The sequence below is a fragment of the Leptonotus elevatus genome, chromosome 7, assembly GCF_054856555.1.
Source record: "Leptonotus elevatus isolate MCC_2025b chromosome 7, RoL_Lele_1.0, whole genome shotgun sequence".
In the NCBI taxonomy this organism is placed as follows: domain Eukaryota; kingdom Metazoa; phylum Chordata; class Actinopteri; order Syngnathiformes; family Syngnathidae; genus Leptonotus; species Leptonotus elevatus.
In genome coordinates this window covers 20,315,470-20,333,707 of record NC_141245.1, presented here as the reverse complement: position 1 = coordinate 20,333,707, position 18,238 = coordinate 20,315,470, and the positions used below count along the sequence as shown (strand labels likewise).

The 18,238-nt window shown below is 41.0% G+C and overlaps 1 protein-coding gene across 3 annotated transcripts; it reads left to right on the top strand.

Annotated features, from left to right (window-relative positions):
- Positions 1-461: 461 nt before the first annotated feature.
- taok1a (TAO kinase 1a) lies at positions 462-18,237 on the top strand. Of its 3 annotated transcripts, none has more exons than XM_086080317.1 (20): positions 462-828; positions 4,517-4,773; positions 6,686-6,757; positions 6,845-6,946; positions 7,023-7,068; positions 7,167-7,263; positions 7,376-7,489; positions 7,572-7,663; positions 7,744-7,837; positions 7,926-8,007; positions 8,082-8,249; positions 8,342-8,542; positions 8,740-8,868; positions 9,823-10,059; positions 10,153-10,281; positions 10,733-10,936; positions 11,043-11,282; positions 12,130-12,342; positions 12,777-12,959; positions 14,237-18,237. In XM_086080317.1, exons 2-20 carry the CDS (start codon positions 4,642-4,644, stop codon positions 14,786-14,788), a joined length of 3,087 nt encoding a protein of 1,028 aa, XP_085936443.1. In that variant the 5' UTR covers positions 462-828; positions 4,517-4,641; the 3' UTR covers positions 14,789-18,237. The 3 variants fall into 3 exon arrangements, with proteins under 3 accessions (XP_085936443.1, XP_085936442.1, XP_085936444.1); XM_086080316.1 differs by having other exon boundaries at positions 462-948; XM_086080318.1 differs by having other exon boundaries at positions 462-1,070.
- Position 18,238: the final 1 nt, after the last annotated feature.

Genomic DNA, 18,238 nt, shown 5'->3' with positions numbered 1-18,238 from the left:
ATATAGGTCTTTCTTTTTCAATTTTCTATCATTGTATTTTGGGAAATGTTACACATCTAAAGTACTTGTGGTATTGAACACCCCTCACAGTAAGTCCACCTGTGTGTTGTTTATCATTAATGTGTGTGCAGGGGTCTTTCTTTCATTCCTTCTTTCTTTCTTTCTTTCTTTCTTTCTTTCTTTCTTTCTACGCGAGTGTTGCGCATTCAACCAAGGTACGCTACTGTATGAACATATAATTTTGCATAACTTCACATTCTTCTTATGCAACCCTCCACTGTCCACCTTTGGTGTAAAATAAATATCAAAACGGGAAATTTTATTTAACGGAAGAGAATTAGGACCAACATGATTTCTCTCAACGACATGGGTTGAGAGTGGTATTGAAAAAAAAAAAAAGTTGTATTTTGTGTTTGAAGCTTTATTGGCCTGGAATGTCTCCACCTCCTCGTGTTTGTGGGTCAGAGAGAGTTGAGTGCAACAGGCAGCAGGCAGGGCGGAACTGCTCGAGTGAGTCGAAGCGAGGCGGACGCTGCTCGGCCCGGAGTTTGGTCCATCCAAGTCGAAGTTAAGCATGCTGACGTGCTCGGCCTTTTTCTGACGTAACCCGAGCGAACCGCGGACACTATCGTGGCTCGTTTAAAAGGCCGTTTGGGGCGCCGTTTGAACTTCACTGACGTTTTTGCCCTCAACTTGTTTTTTTTTCTTTTTCCTTTTTTCTTTTGACGACAAGGGAGGCGGCGGAGGCAGCCCTCGGCAGCCATCTTTGGACCTGCCTTGCCTGGGAGTGGGATTCGACCATTCTGGCAGCCCCAGTCACTTCTTAGGGTGTGGATTCTCTTTTCTGGCTTTTCTAATTTTATTTTTTATTTTTTTAACCTACATTAACTCAGTCGTCTTCATGTGGCCATCGAGTGACAGCGTAGAGAACCGCAAGAATCCGACACGGTAATTCGGCCACGGGGCCAGGGGATGAGAGGGGAAAGAACACTTAAGTTGTTTTTTGTAAAGTGTCTTGAATTTGTCGACATTTCTCCCGCACCGCCCGAGAACTGGCCTGTCACTGGAGGGTGAGTTCGGAGCTAACGTGGCTAAGCTAACGTAGCAAACATCCCCGTAGCTCAGGCTCCAAATGTCCCTGAGCTGTACTAAACGGACTCGAAGTGAATGTTATTCCCCTCGATTCACAAACGCCGAACTATACGATCAGTTTTGAAGATTACGCGCATTGTTTGGGTTGTTTCATCATACGACACGTAACTTAATTTTGCTAACGTCAAGTTTTGGTGCTAACATCACAGCCACCGCTGGGCTGGCTACCAGTCGTCTCTGTCGAGGATCTGCTCAAACCACACCGTTTGAAACACTTTGTAACAAGGCTAAAGTGGGTTTATTTTCACGAGTGACTGTCGTAGAAAAGTGACAAGGATAAGATAATCTCTAAAGCTACTTGTGTTGCAACTTCATCGGGTGGGGGTGGGGGGGGGGTTACTTACTAACCACAGGTAATCTCGTTTGGCTGGCGATAATTGCTGGTCAAAGTGGGCTACCGAGTTAGCATTATCTCTAAAATGTATGCGACATGTGTGGGTCGTAATGAATGTTTTCGATGCGTAATTACCAGAGATAGTTGGCTCTGGTTTATCTTAAGGGTGGATGAATATGTTTCAGGCTCATCCACTCACAAAAACGTATTTGATCCTTTGATATTTAGATTGTTAAAAGGAAATCAGTTGACATAATCTAAATAAACTGTTAAATTATATGTTGACTAAATGTATGTTCTGCAAGTCGATAAGCATGATCCAAAGGTCTGAGGACTCAATACTACTAAAATATATAGAATATTAGAAGATCCACATATCCTGTTCTGAAATGAATGATGAAGAGCAAAACAGACATGACATTACTCCACTCAAACAGCCCGTTTCCACGTAATCACGAAAGACACATTCTAGTTTCATTCCTGACCCTACTTCTGCATTTTACTTTTTAGCCCAAATACGGAGATCCTGTAGCACTAATTGCCTTATAGCTCAGAGAACAGGAAGTGGTGAGAAATGCCGCATGGCGAAGGCACAAATTGGGAATACCAACCCTCCAGCTCAGTTGTCTCGTCCTGCCGCATTCTTGCACAAGTGTGTCCTGTGGTGCAAAAAGGTGTCACGCGTCAAGGTATGAGTCCTCATTCACGCATGTCGGCTGAGAATACCGTCACGTACTGTGGCAAGAAAGCTCAATCACCCCACGACAATTGCTAGGTGGAACAATGGCAATAAGGAGGCACAGTCACCTATATGGTAATTAGGACTTAATGGAGATATATTATAGCAGGTGTCTTAATAACATGTCTGTGGCATGCTTTCATATTGCCAGACTAATGGCAATCCCGCCTTGCATTAGAATGACCACTACTCAATTTTCATCTTAATCTTCCTCATTCAATAATGTAAATCTAAAGTGTGGCAAACAAACGAGCGCCCAAGATAATGAAAGGAGTTTTGTGGCGCCTGGACATATCATCAAAACGCAAACACCCAGTGAGGTATTTACAGTTTTTTTGAAGCGATAGTTTTTCGTGGTTTCCAGCCCGCCGAGCTGATCATGTCATTGGCTGGCCATTCATTTTGTTGGTTAATTTGTGTAATGTGGAAGAGCAGAACGCCTTGCTCACAGGCACTTCTTCCCGAGAGGCAGATAAGACTTTACGTGGTTGTTTAATTTCACAGAGCGCTGACTATATGTATGTATACATAAAAGTTAATTTTTCGTAATATTCCCACATTAATTCGTGGCCTGCTCTATCTGCGCGGAGTTGCGACTTATTCAGTGTTGGGAGACAAAAAGACGATTGCTTGATCTGAGGCGCTGCTTTTCCCGGGCGGGCAAAGAGAAAGTCTTGTGACTCCCGCCTCGGCTCGGCATCTGCTTGCAGCTGATCATCTGAGCCACATTGGCCTAAGCGAGCCTCTTCTGCTGATCTTTTACAGTCTACATCTGTATGGCAGTAGCAAGAGACGGCATAAATGGCACTGCGTGAACGACATGAAAGTTTTGAAATTGCGGGATTTGTTGACCCCGTCGACACCGCCGGCTGTATGTAATTTTAAACGAGCAAGAAAGAGAAACCCACATTTTCCCACTAGCCAACGTGAAGTTTTCTCACATTTCTCCTTTTCCCTATCCACAACTAAAGTGAGTTACAAAGATTTTTTTCAACTGTAAAGAACCTCACATTTGACAACACAAAAATCACTAGCTCGTGGTATGTTTGAGGACATGTGTTTTCCAGGAGTGTACAGGTTTGACGAGAAGTCCCATCATTGGAATGCTTTGTCTCAGTTAGGCATCTGACAAGTGAGGCAGTGTGCTGTCACCTCGAGACTTTTTGTCAGGGGGTGACATGGGTCTGTCCGCATACCACTGGCGGCGGCGGTGTGAGGTGAGGACTTTCAGGACACAGCCCTCCTGATCTCATGACTGGAGTTGCCGCCATGGCAACCAACTTATCTTGTGCTACCCCAGGATGTCCTCCACCCCCAAACTAGACATCATTGTTCCCATTACAACTCATTTAGTCGATTATTGCTCTCGCTTGCTTTAGAGAACTCTGGTTACACAGCAGAGAAATGTAACAAATTATAGGGCAAGGGAGGCTTACTTCATGGAATAGTCCATATGTAAAAGCAAAAACCACAAATGTGTAATAATCCTTATGCTTCTTGTAAAGCTAATTTACTGGTGTGTATTCTTATTCTTGTGTTCTCGGCAAGGCAGTTAAGTGTTATCTCTTTTATGGTTGTTGTCACATTTTCCTCTTATATACGCATGGAAGTCTTGTGTGAAGTCATACACAAAGTGGTTCAGCCTCTGAAGATTTGAGGTTTTTATTTATTTATTCTCCCTCCCCCTGAAAATTTCATCTGAATTGTATAATTTGAGCTAGGGCTGCTCGATTATGAAGAAAATATTAATCACGATTAATTTGGTAATAATTGCAATCACGATTAGGATGATCATTTGTCTTTGGGTACAAAACAAGAAAATGTTTAAACGTAAAAAATATTAAGTTTCTTTGGAACACTATAAATTATGCAAGTTTCTTTTGGACCAAACAAAATTTATTAAATTAGTAATTTTTAAATAAAATCGAAAAAAGGCAAATGTATAAATTAAAACAACTCAAAGTTATTATTAATAATCTTTTATTTTTGTTTATGATTATGCCGATTTTGTAATTGTGGAGTGTAATAATTGAAATGGTAATTGAATTTTGATTAATTTGCTCAGTTCTTGAGCTTATAAATATTTATTTATGCTGCTGCTGAATTGCCTTTTATCTGATCCAGAATAATCTTGGTCTAAATAATTTCTAATACACTATGCCTGTAATACTTGTGAAAACCCAAAAAACAGACACCGTCTTTGCACTATTTCATATATACAGTATATACTTAATAAAGCAGCTTTTTTTTTTTATGTATATGTGATTTGTGTTATTTTTCTTTGCTTTCAGTGGTGACCACATATGAGACGACTGTCCTGCAGATGAGCCGTCGGTGGGGGCTTTTTAGTCGCTGTCGCAGACCCAGATAGTTTGGCGGCAGCGGCATCACCCCCCCACCCCGCCATATCCCCACTATGCCCAACAGCAGTCGGACGGGGAGCCTAAAGGACCCCGAAATCGCGGAGCTCTTTTTCAAGGAAGACCCAGAGAAGCTCTTCTCGGACCTGCGCGAGATCGGACATGGCAGCTTCGGGGCTGTCTATTTTGTGAGTATTCTTAATAAAGTGAACATGTTGTGGAAGATTAACATTAAAAACATTGACATCAGCAAGGATGAGATGAAAATATTTTTTATAATTCAAATTAAATGTACTGTAAATATAAATTTTAAAGATTCTGAATTGTCTTATAGTGCAATAAGCCAGATCTTTCATAAATGTAAGAAAATACTTTTAAATTCATGTGAACAATAAATTGTAAGAAAACAGTAAGATACAAAAAAAAATTGGCCTTTAAAATTAAATTTTCTTATAAATGTATGGGAAAGAGATAAATTGAAATTATCGATTCATGGTGTTATGAATCAATATCAGGCTCAAAAAGGAAGATCAATTCGATATAGATTATATGATTTTTCTTAACCTAGCCCTATTTTTTAAAGGAGGGGACACACTTAAGTTAGAAATGTGCGAAAGGTTTAGGGTCGCTCTCAACTAAAAAAAAATGAAAAAAATAAAGTTTTATGTAATAACTTCAAAGTGGAAGTGGTGATGCTCGTTAGACTACACACTGTACTGTATTAATTATTCAATTTGCAAATGACGCTTGTGTGAGTGCCTGTTTTGTTGTACAAAGTGGCGTTTACGGTTTGGTGCTAAACTAGCACTGAGCAAGCTTAACCCTCATCACAGTATGTTCCAACACTACTTAACGGGAGCAAAGCTTCTTCCACTAAATCGTTATGCGCGGCTAAACTTGTCTCTTTGCACTTTAACTTAGCTTAGCATAGCTTGTTCTGTCGCTAAGCACCGATTGAGTGTGAATGTAGAGTGACGTGGTTAATGTGGAAATTGTGTGCGAAAAATAAAGACCAGGCGAGTATGGCACTTGCATTTATTTATTTATTTTTTTAAATCCTCATGTCCACTGACAGCAGGCCATCGGAGCAGTTATCGGTAGCAAGGGTGTGCAATGAGAGAAATACAATCGATACTTTTCTGTGTTTATGGGTGCTTGCGTTGATTTCCGTGCTGTACACAGCATGCTTGATTCTTGGGGTGATTTGTGCAAGACAATTTTATTAGGACACCTGGGAGCTATTTCAAAGAGTGAAAAGGGAATTATTGTAACAAGCTTGATGTTGTCTTCAGTCTTGGAGTAATGCAAATCAAACCCTAATAGATACTTGCTGGTTACAAAATTAGGTACACCAATATAGAATGCTGCAGAGACATGGAATAAGAAGTATATAAAGTACTCTCATTAAAGTTCTGGCAAAGGTTTACCATTCATGGCAGGGTTTTTCCTGGCTCAGAATGAGGCAGGGGTGGTATCATCCTGACTATGATGGGTGACTACCGATACCAATACCAGTTTTATTTTAAGGTACTCGCGCCGATAATGATTTATCGGCCACCCTCTGACAGCCATTTTACGATCTGGGACTAGAAATGAGAAATTGTATGAATACAAAGTTGCCATTTTTTAAAACCACAATCATTGAAAATGCATCCACTAGTACATATTATATAGTTCAGCGTTGTTGTAAAACACTATTATGTTTATTGTGTAGACTGTGTTTTCATGACTTTAGCGATGGCTGGAGCGCGCCACCTCTGCCTCACAACGAGAAAATGGGCGTGTGCAACTGTTGCTCCATGATCTTTCTTCTTCGGCACATTAAAGTAAAAAAAAAAAAGGGAACACTTTCTTCTTCGGTTGTTGCTTCAGGTCTTACCGGTGCACTGCTGTTGATATAGCGCCTCCATAATGGCACAACACTGCAACTGCAGTTAAAATGTATTGCTGCCAATGCTCAATCAACCCAGCTGGAGCGATATCAGTGGCTCAGGCTGGAGGTGGCGAGCATATTACGTGGAGGTGGCCGCCTCTGAATTTTGTACACAGGAAAAACCCTGTCATGTGGATGATCAGCATGCTGTTTGCTTTGTCATTCAGGCACAGGATGTGCGAACAAGTGAGGTGGTGGCCATCAAGAAGATGTCCTACAGTGGAAAGCAGTCCAGTGAGGTACGACTGCCCAGAGTTGTTTTACTGCAGTCATTATGTGGCTTTTGGTTTGCCGTCTGACTTATCTTCCTTCTGCACTCTGCTCAGAAATGGCAAGACATAATCAAGGAGGTGAAATTCCTGCAGAGAATACAACACCCAAACAGCATCGAGTACAAAGGATGCTATCTGCGAGAGCACACGGCTTGGGTAAGAAACAGAATGTGAAGAGTGGAGTCATGAATGCTTTTGATGAAACCGTTAATACACTTTTTGACTATTACAGTTGGTGATGGAGTATTGTCTAGGCTCTGCTTCAGATCTGTTAGAGGGTGAGTCAAAGTTGAGCACTTTTCACGAGTCCCGGACTTTTTTTTTCCCTTCCTGGATTTACAAAGCTGCCGTTTTTTTTTTTTTTTACCTTCTCCAGTGCACAAGAAACCCCTCCAAGAGGTTGAAATTGCTGCAATTACCCACGGTGCTCTTCAAGGTTTGGCCTATCTTCACTCCCACAAAATGATTCACCGGTGAGTGTTCAAGAGCGTGTTGCAAGCGCAGATGGCCTCGGGCCTTCTGTCTTCTGAGTTGTTATCATCTCACCCCCACCCCCCACCCCTTCTGCTCGTGTGTGTTTGACAGAGATATCAAGGCAGGAAACATCTTGCTGACAGAGCCAGGCCAGGTGAAACTCGCTGATTTCGGCTCGGCCTCCATCGCCTGCCCTGCCAACTCCTTTGTTGGGACGCCATATTGGTATGCAGAATAATGTGAGCGTTGAACAGCACACACATTTTGCAGAAACAATCGTCATTAATATGGTTTTGTGTGCTTTTAGGATGGCCCCAGAGGTGATACTGGCTATGGATGAGGGCCAGTATGATGGCAAGGTGGACATCTGGTCTTTGGGAATAACCTGCATTGAATTGGGTAAAGTCACTGACGTAAACAAATATTTCAAAATTTCAAAGCTATTTTATCTTTGCCTGACATGTTTGTCTGGTTTGTAGCCGAGAGGAAGCCTCCACTGTTCAATATGAATGCAATGAGTGCCTTATATCACATAGCACAGAATGAGAGCCCCATGCTGCAGTCCAGTGAATGGTGAGTTGCTGTTTCATTCCTGTTTCAGGTTTGTCACCTCAGAATATCAGAAAAGTGACTGTTTGTGTCTTGTATTACCTCATTTTAGGACGGATTATTTCAGAAACTTTGTAGATTCTTGCCTTCAGAAATGTCCCCAAGATAGACCCAACTCTGAGGAGCTCTTAAAGGTCAGCACAAATAAAGTCACTGACAAGCAATAATAATCATTCCTAAATGTTAACCCAATGTTTTCTTTCTTTAGCACGCGTTTGTCCAGCGCGAACGTCCCGAATCGGTTCTGATGGACCTAATAAATCGGACGAAAGATGCAGTGCGAGAGCTGGACAATTTGCAGTATCGCAAAATGAAGAAGATCTTGTTTCACGAAGCTCACAACGGTCCCACAACTGAAGTTCCGGACGAGGAGGAGGTTTGTCAAGCTTTTTGCATCCTTTTCTATTGTTGTCATTGTAATGTATAGAGCATTTGTTTTTGACACCATACATGTGGTGCTCTTTTCAGGAGCCAGAACACAGCGTGGGCAGAACGGGCACGGTGAACAGTGTGGGGAGCAACCAGTCCATTCCTAGTATGTCCATCAGCGCTAGCTCCCAGAGCAGCTCTGTCAACAGTCTGACGGATGCCGGAGATGACAAAAGCGAGGTGGACATGGAGGGGGACCACACGGTCATGTCCAACAGCTCCGTCATACATGTCAAACCGGTAAAACAAGTCTTGCTGCTTCAGCCATTGTATTTATATTGGAACTTTAACATAATACTGTGTGCCGTGTGCGTTATTTTTATAACATCTAATAGGCCTTGCTAAAAACTAAAGTTAGGAAACTCTGATTTAGTAGATGCTTGGTAGTTGTTTTTATGAAAGCTGTCATCCGAATGATTGTCTTGCTTGTCTTCCAGGAGAAAGGAGCGCACAACAAAGATTCAGAACCCCATGTTCGGTCAACTGAGCCTCAGTCCCAGCCCACCAACGCCCCGCGGCCGAAACGGAACCGTGAACACTTTGCGACAATCCGCACAGCCTCAGTGGTAATGACTGTACTGTGTTGTTTTTAATCATAATTATGGAAAGCTGTTTGAGCTGTTATTTGATATCTTTAAAGTGGAAGTCAACCATAAACATTTCTTGACAAAAATATGTTTTATGTGACCTCACTAGTCTAAACATGACATTCTGATTATTATTACATTTGTGGAATATGAATTATGAAGCAAAATCCAGTCGGTTTTTTCCATCTCAGGGGGTGGCCATTTTGTCACTGCGGCTGGATTTAGCTGCTCAACTCATATTCCACAAATGTAATAATAATCAGAATGTCATGCTTAGACTAATGAGGTCACATACAGTATAACATTATTGTCAATATTTTTTTGGAGGGGAGGGGGGGGTTGACTTGCCCTTTGAATCATTTGCTGCCAAAAAATGTATAAATATGTTCTATTTTAAATATTACCATGGTCCCAAAAATTTATGTATAAGTTTTTTTTAATGTTTTGAGTATACAGAAGGCTTTGATGCAGCGTTTGAAGCAATGGTAGTTATTACAAAAACGGCCAGGAGGTGGCAGCAGAGTATAAGAGATGAACCAGGGCCATGTTGCAACAAAATGTTTTAAACATATTTGTGAATAATGATGAAACTTAGCTATATTCTAATGCTAATTGCTGCAAAACTGAAACACATAGAAATATATTTTGTTTTCCTGATGAAAGAAGAGACTCTTTCTTTTGGTAGGTTCCATGTTTTTATAGCAATAGAACAGAATATTCTGTGGGCCTTGCAAAATCAGTCAAAATCCAGTAAAACAGCCAAGAGCGAAGGGGGTTGCTTCAGTGAGAATGGCTGGGAGTGAATGAGTTAATATCCAAGTCGTACAACAACTGTCTTACTAGTAATGTGTTTCCACCTCTCTTGCTACTATTAGCCTTATTAATGTAAACAATTAAATGTTAAAGTTCATCCTATCCGTCCATGTTGACCAGCTCACTCGGCAGATAAAGGAGCATGAGCAGGACTCTGAATTAAGGGAGCAGATCTTGGGGTACAAGCGCATGCGACGGCAGCACCAGAAACAGCTGATGGCCCTAGAGAACAAGCTTAAGGCAGAGATGGACGAGCACCGCCTCCGTCTGGATAAGGAGCTGGAGAACCAGAGGAACAGCTTTGCGCAGGAGATGGAGAAGCTGATCAAGAAGCACCAAGTGTCCATAGAGAAGGATGTATGTTTTTTTTTTTAACTGACTGGGTTTTCTTTTTGTATTTTTTTTTTTCTTGCCACATAACGGGTCCTCGTGTGTTTTGTCTTTGAACAGACAAAAACGTTCAGCAATGACGAGAAGAAATTCCATCAACACATCCAGAGCCAGCAAAAGAAGGAGCTCAACAGCTTCCTGGAATCACAGAAGCGGGAGTACAAGCTACGCAAGGAACAACTGAAAGAGGTAGTGAATCCTAACAGAACTTGTTGAGGTTACAAATGACACAAAGTGAATGAATTTTCGCAATGCAAATAGAATGTTATCACATGGCATACCAAGGCACGCTTAGTTACCAACATACTTGTTTTATATTTGTTCCATACAAATATTGACTCTTTTTATGACATTTTGAGGTTATGAAAAGGCGTGCAATGAACTAGTTTGCACAGCACCGTAAAAAATTGTTATAATGTGGCACAAGACAAGCCTAGAAGTGTTTTTCATAAAAATATTTACTGTAATTATGACTTAACTCCAGAGTTAGATATATTACGGTGGGTTACGCTGCCCTCATAGGAACGGAACTCAACTGTAAAACAAGGACCCCCTGTACCTTCAAAAGCATACAACTCTGTCAACACCACAGAGCAAGCCTGATATGTTGGTTACCTGTAATGTGGTTTTCCTTTCGTAGGAACTGAATGAAAACCAGTCAACGCCCAAGAAGGAAAAGCAGGAGTGGTTGTCCAAGCAGAAGGAGAACTTCCAGCACTTCCAAGCCGAAGAGGAGGCAAACCTGCAGCGCAGACAAAGGCAGTATCTGGAATTGGAGTCTCGTAGGTTCAAACGGAGGATCTTGATCGCTCGCCACAACATCGAGCAGGATTTAGCGCGCGAGGTTAGTGGTTACTTGTATTACGGTGATGCTTGATTGGTTAATCGACTAACTGTAGCAGTTTTATGACCTGCCTGATTGTCTCAAACATTTTTTTCCCCACAACCAGGAGCTGAACAAACGTCAGACCCAGAAGGACCTGGAACACGCCATGCTCCTGCGGCACCACGAATCCATGCAAGAGCTGGAGTTCCGCCAGCTCAACACCATCCAGAGAACGCGGGCCGAGCTCATCAGACTGCAGCACCAGACGGAGCTCACCAACCAGCAGGAGTACAACAAGAGGCGGGAGAGGGAGCTGAGACGTAAACACGTTATGGAGGTTCGCCAGCAACCCAAGAGCCTCAAGGTGAGAAGTGTCCTATGGTACCTTTTGCTCCTCTGAAGCTTGCTCATATACCTGAAAATTTGGCTTGCAGCACTATAGTATGCAAAAATGCTAATTACCGGCATCCGTTTATTTTTGTGCTTTTGCTTCATAATAGTGGCTGTTTGATGTATCAAAATTTGTGCAGTAATTTTAAGTTCCTTTAATGGCACAAATTTTTTTAACGCGCAATTAATTACCGCCCTTTACTTGGAAAGCCTGTACTGGGGGAATTCCAGTCGCAATGCAGCAGACACATCCACATCAAAATTGAGCAGTAATACATTTAATAATCATGCATATATTTGTGGAGACTAGTAAGTTGCATTGTACAATTTTGAAAATGGGCAGAATTTCAGAAGTTACTTCATGTTAAAGATTAGATGGCTCTCAACATGAAAAGAAAAATGCGCTGAGCTGTCACCGTCTTACAAATGCTATTTGCCATCTAGTGGCAGAAAAATTACCTCAACACAAATCATTAACACACTAGTTTTTTTATTTTACTGAATTTTATCAATTATTATGAAATTACTGTATCAATGACTAAAAAATGCAGCCATATTTCTATTAGGTTAACATTTTTTTCCACTTATGTTAACAAGACTTATGAAAACTTTGAAAAAATATTTTATTGTACATTTAGAACAGACAAATTTGCGATTAATCGTGACACCCCTATTTATATGTAAGCCCATAAAAACCTAACTTGGTTATGGGAGTGGAACAGACCAATTTTATTTCCATTCATTTAGATTGGGAAAAAATTACTTACTGGAACAAATTAAGGTCATGAAGAGAGATTTTGACAGGTATTCTATTTTGACAGTCCAAAGAGCTACAGATCAAGAAGCAATTCCAGGACACCTGCAAGATCCAGACCCGGCAGTACAAGGCGCTGAGGAATCACCTGCTGGACACAACACCAAAGTCAGAGCACAAGGCTGTGCTCAAGCGCCTGAAACAGGAGCAGCACCGCAAACTGGCCATCTTGGCCGAGCAGTACGACCACTCCATCAACGAGATGCTGTCTACTCAGGCGGTGAGTTAAACTATGCGTAAATATGAAAGGGGTCAGATATGTCGCTTTGTTTGGTGTATTTTACTCAATTAGAGCCTATATTGAATGATTAATAAAGGCGTGTGGCCACTACTAGGACCTTTGATGCGGGTATGTGTTGTCATTACCAAACGTGCCCTGTTAATTTGTACAAATATTATGTAAAGCTGCTGGTAATTGATTTACTTAAAGGTTTCAGATAAAAATGCAAATTTTGGAAGTGTTAGAGAGCAACAGTCTGTATTATCACACGTTATGTTGTAAACTGCATTTATACAAAAAGGTCTGGTCTTTAATAAAATCCTTATTAACATACTAGTAAATTATCATGTTGCTCAACAATAAACGTCTGACCTCTGAAATTGATTTTTGTCTTAAATAATAAGGCAATGATTTATTCTCTCAATCTCTTCCAGCTTCGTCTGGATGAGACTCAGGAGTCCCAGTGCCAGGGCCTTAGAATGCAGCTTCAGCAGGAGCTGGAGCTTCTGAACGCCTATCAGAGCAAGATCAAGATGCAGACAGACGCACAGCACGAGCGCGAGAGGAAAGATCTGGAACAGAGGGTGTCGCTACGAAGAGCATTGCTGGAACAAAAGGTTTGTTCTATCCGTTAATTGTTTGCGGTGCAGTGAACCCTCGCTCTTTGCGAGGTTACAAGCTATGACGCAAATAACACATTTTCAGGTGATTGAGCTTTTATAATGCTTATTTATTTGTTTTAAAAGTCTTTAAACACATTTTAAAGTAATAGAAACTAGGGGTGTCAAAATGTGTGTGTTAATTTTGAATTAATTTAAAGTTTCTTTAACGCCACTAATTTTTTTAAACGTGCGATTAATGGCCACCCCTTAATTCCAGTTGCAACGCAGCAGACACGTCCTCGTCAAAATTTAACAGTAATAAATGTAATGCATATATCTGTGGAGACTGGGGTCAAGTTGCATTTTACAATTTTAAAAATATGCAGAATTTCACAAGTTACTTCGCGTTAAAGATTAGATGAGTCTTAATAGGAAAAGAAAAACGCACTGAGCCGTCCCCAATGTCTTACAAATGCAATTATGCCATCTAGTGGCAGAATAATTATCTCAACACAAATATCACACTCGTTTTTTACAGTTCAGGACATCTTTTTAATTTGAACTCAATGTTTTGACTTATTATGAAATAGCTGTATCAATGACAAAAAGATGCAGCCATATTTCTATTAGTTAAAAAAAAAAAGTATGAAATTTTTGAAAAAAAATATTGTACATTTAAAACAGATATAAAATGTGTGATTAATCATGAGTTAACTATTGAAGTCATGCGATTTAATTATGATTAAAAAAATAATAATCCCCTAAGAGAAACATATTGAAAAGCATTTAATACATTGAGAAAGAGCAATGGATAAGACATGAATATTCTACAACCGTACCGATCCCTGTCTTTACAGTAAATAAATTATCTAAACCAACAAACGTACAATCTCACAATATACATCAATAATCCAGCCCAAATATGTACATTGTAAAATAAACCAACAACCGTTTCTTTTTGAAGGCGTAAAACGCAGGATCAAAGAGAATTGAGACCTTGAATCGCTTTCTGATCTCTTCAGCAAAAATTAGGCTGATCTTGAAGCACTGTTCTCTTTTGTAGTTTCAAATCACGATCGTTTGCTGCCACCTGGGGCCCAATAGTGGAATTCAATCCAAAGATAATGAACAAAATTAAGTTATAACTAGACAAACAAACAAACATGAAATAGTGGGACCATGAACCTGAAACCCGCAATGGTGGGGGGGTTCACTGAGTATTTTGCTTATAGCTACCACCTAAAACTAGAGAACATCCTTGTGTTTTGTTTTTGACCACTTTTGCCTTTCAGATCGAGGAGGAGATGATGTCCCTGCAGAACGATCGCTTGGAGCGAATCCGCAGCCTGCTGGAGCGACAAGCGCGAGAGGTGGAGGCCTTCGACTCGGAGAGCATGCGCCTGGGCTTCAGCAACATGGTGCTATCGAACGTCTCCCCTGAGGGCCTCGGCCACAGTTTTCCCGGATCGCCGGCAAGTTGGAGTGTCCATCTTCAGCAGCAGCAGCAGCCGTCGCCATCGTCTGGGAGCTTTCACGGGTCACACTGGAGCAGCGGCAGCTTGGGCGCGGGGTCGAGCCGCCAAGGCAGCCATCGCTATCACTCCAGTCCCGGCGGGCCGCCGACGCCGCAAAGCTGGGGTCAAGGCGTGCAAGGAGGCGGGGCTCCGCAGCCATGGGGTCACCCGTCAGCGGCGTCCCTTGTCTCGCGCAGCGGCGCCGTGGTGCAGAACAGCCCCCAGGGCATGGGGAGGACACCGCCCGGAGGCCACGGCGAGCAGGGCATGAGCAGGAGTACCAGCGTCACCTCGCAAATATCCAACGGCTCCCACCTGTCCTACACATAAGACAGCCGGCGCACATGTCAAGTCCAACTAAACACAGCAGCAAAGAAATCTCCCCTCCATTTTCTTCTACTGTGCGCACCCACACGTGGATGTGTGGTTGAATCAATGTTGCTCAGGTCAAATGGGCTGCAAATAGCCGCAGCCCCTCGTCCCTCCTCACAGCAAGCATACAGATCCTTGAGGTTGGCTACTTGAGCACATTTTTACTGATTTTTTTCTTTTTCTTTTAGTATATTGTTGTCATTCACAGCTCTTGCTCCCATTTTGCACATGAAAACACTGTTGAAAGCCTTCCCATCAAACACAAATAATATATGGCCGATACCGAATTCCCCCTGGCCGATACTGATTAAGGTTCGACACATGTTGTGATGCCAGCCTGCTGCGATGGCCATCGGGATTTAGACCAACTGTCACCATCAAATAAGCATTTTCCACGAGTTTGACGACGGTGCCTTTTCAGCTTGTTTGAATGAAAACATAGGTCTTAAATCTTAATTGTGCGTTTAAATCCCCAAGAGGCCAGTTTGGTCATGTGCATAACGGGGTTCTTCTTTTTGCTGATGTTAAAATAGACAGCCCATTTGTTTAAACGTAAGACCGCCTGGTCTAAATGTTAGCACTGTGTGAGTGCTTGTTTTTAGAATTCTTAGAATCCTTCTTATTTCCACAAGTCCCAAATATATTCAGATATATACGCAGTGGTGATGTGCCGAGTAGTCTTATAAACTGTGAGAAATGGAGAGGAACATGTTGCTTTTTTTTTTTCTCTTTTCTTTTTTTAAAGTAGTTTTTTTTTTTTTAGAGATGATGTGACATATCAGTGTCCGCGGTGACACGCCTGCCTTAAAAAACAATCAAAATCAGATATCTTGATTTTTATCAGTGCCTTTTTTTTTATATATATATATAAAGACAAAACTGCTGCCTTTTCAAAGCACTTTATGATGAATGCAAGTTTTTTTTTAAGGTAATAGTTGAAGCACCTGGCAGGTGAGTGTTGTTGTGACGAGGAGTTGCGGTGCAGTACACGGCAAGCCCGCTGCGCGAGTTGAAACCCACTTTAGCTGAATGTGTGGAGCCATTGCAGTTGTGGTTTTGTTTTGCGAACAGGTAATAACCATGACCATGACAGCAGGCTGGGAGCCACATCACAGCCCCGGGGTGAGGCGACAACGCGGAGGTGCTGCTACATTTAAGAACATGTTGGGACTGACTGACTGAATCGAGCGTGCGTGTGCGTTTGTGAGACACCACGCAAGTTAGAATATGAACAAATGTGGCATTGAGCACTTAGCCATTTAATTTACACGCTACGGGAGCGGCCTGCATTGCGTGATGGAATCTTTTAAAAAAAAAAGGGGGGGGGGGGCAAACTCTGTTTTTGTTGTTGGTTTTGTATTGTAGTATAGTGTGGAAAAAGCTAGATCTGTATTTAAAAGTATATTCACTTGAATAGAATGGAGAGGTCTAATTATCATCGGTGGTACGCCATGATGGACAAAATCTTAAACGTCTAACTAAATTTGTCTTGTATATTTTTTATCATGCTAACTTCCGGCCAGCATGTAAACACAAAGTGACAACATGGGGAACGTGTAGAAATTTAAAAAAACGAATGACGTTCTTCAGCATTGTGTTGAGACAGCCTCAAAACTGAAAGATCTGAAAAAGTTGTATGGAGGAAAATGTAAATGAATTATTAAAAAATAAAAGTACAATTTTTTGTATTACAATTTTTTATTCTGTTTTTGACAGTGGAAGTGTAGCCAAATAAAAGTGCAAATTTCCATGTTATTTTTTCCGATATTGTCTTTGACAGTGGAAGTGTAACCGCGATGAAAATTAGACCTCTTCATTCTTTGTAATCTGGACAATTTGTAAATCGATGGTCTATCAAACACTCATTTACAACACTTCCCTCAGTGAGCCATTATGACTGAAAATTATATAAATTTACAGGATCAATGGCTCCTGCAATCCTTCGAATGTTCCATACCACAATGTTCCGTGACTTCTGATTTCAAAGGAATCGACAACTCTTGTCCAATTTGTTAAGGAGTTTTGGTTAGAAAAAAAAGAAGCAATATTAAAAGTAAGATAAATTGACCATTTCTGTACATACTTTGTGCCAAAAATAAAAACACTTTATTTGCGTTAGTGGGCCCGCTGGGCTTTTGAATTTCACACCCTGTGTTTTAAACCAGCATTAAACCCGATTGTGTAATGTGGAACCTCAGAAGTTGAACAATCCAATTGGATGGAAACGTTTCAAAACGGTGTTTACCAGTGGAAAACATGTCAAATGAATTAATGTATTCTGTCAACATTATAAAAGCTGTAACTGTACAGCAGTACTTCAGGGTTATTTTTTGCTACAACCTTTAGACTCCAGGAGAAGAAAATATAATGTAATTTTTTTTATTCTGGTACAAAAAAAAAAATCCCCAGGAGTGAGATGCCCCCCACCTCTCAAAAAATGTTTTGATCGCTCGCTCCCAATTTGAGAACTGCTGTACACTCAGGCGATTATTTTTTTTTAGTTCAGAGAGAAGTGAACCATGCCATACAGCCAGCCATCAATTTACTATAGCATTCAAATTTAGAGGTTTCACTATATACACTTTAAAATTAATATAATACTTATAATATAAAGACAACAAAGTAGGCTTTATAGCTGGCATATATATGAATAGAGCAAGTCCATCATCTTACCGTGCCCTCATCCCAAAGACTCAAATCACTATTTGTCAAATGGATCAGCGAAAGAAAAAATGGGAACTTATTACTCCTTGCTCACATCAGAAGCCAAGAGTTTGATTTTTTGGCGGGGGCAGCAGAACCTCATCCACAACCTTCACTTTGGTTTTTGCTTTTGTCAGTGTTTTGTGTGTGAATAGTTGTAAATGGCCCATCGGTCCACCAACCTGGATTTTTTCTTTTTTGGGGGGGTCCTACTGACTGACTGACTGAACGCAAATACATGATTCTGAATGAGGCAACAGATAGAGGCCAAACGTTGTGACATAGTTGCCAAAACCCGGAATAACCCCCTCCCACCCCCTCGTCAGTGATCATTGGCTGTCACATCTGATACAGAGGCCAACACACACACACACACACACACACACAAATGCTTCAGTGACAAGAGATTGCATTTATTTTTAAGATGTCAGTATTTTAATTTTTGTTGGCACATTACCACTACAACTTGTAACCTGTATTAAATTGTATAGATGGTCCTGAGAGTTTATGAAGATGCTACACGTAACGAGATGCTTAAATACTTAAAAATCGATTCAAATTGTATTGTATAAAAAAAAAAAACATTCATTAAACAGAATAAGAATAGAATCAAATCTATTTTGTTTGTATTATAATGTACCATTGTGTTGGCAGAGGGATTATTGAAAATAAATCAGCTGTAATAAAAGTAATTTTAGTATAAAC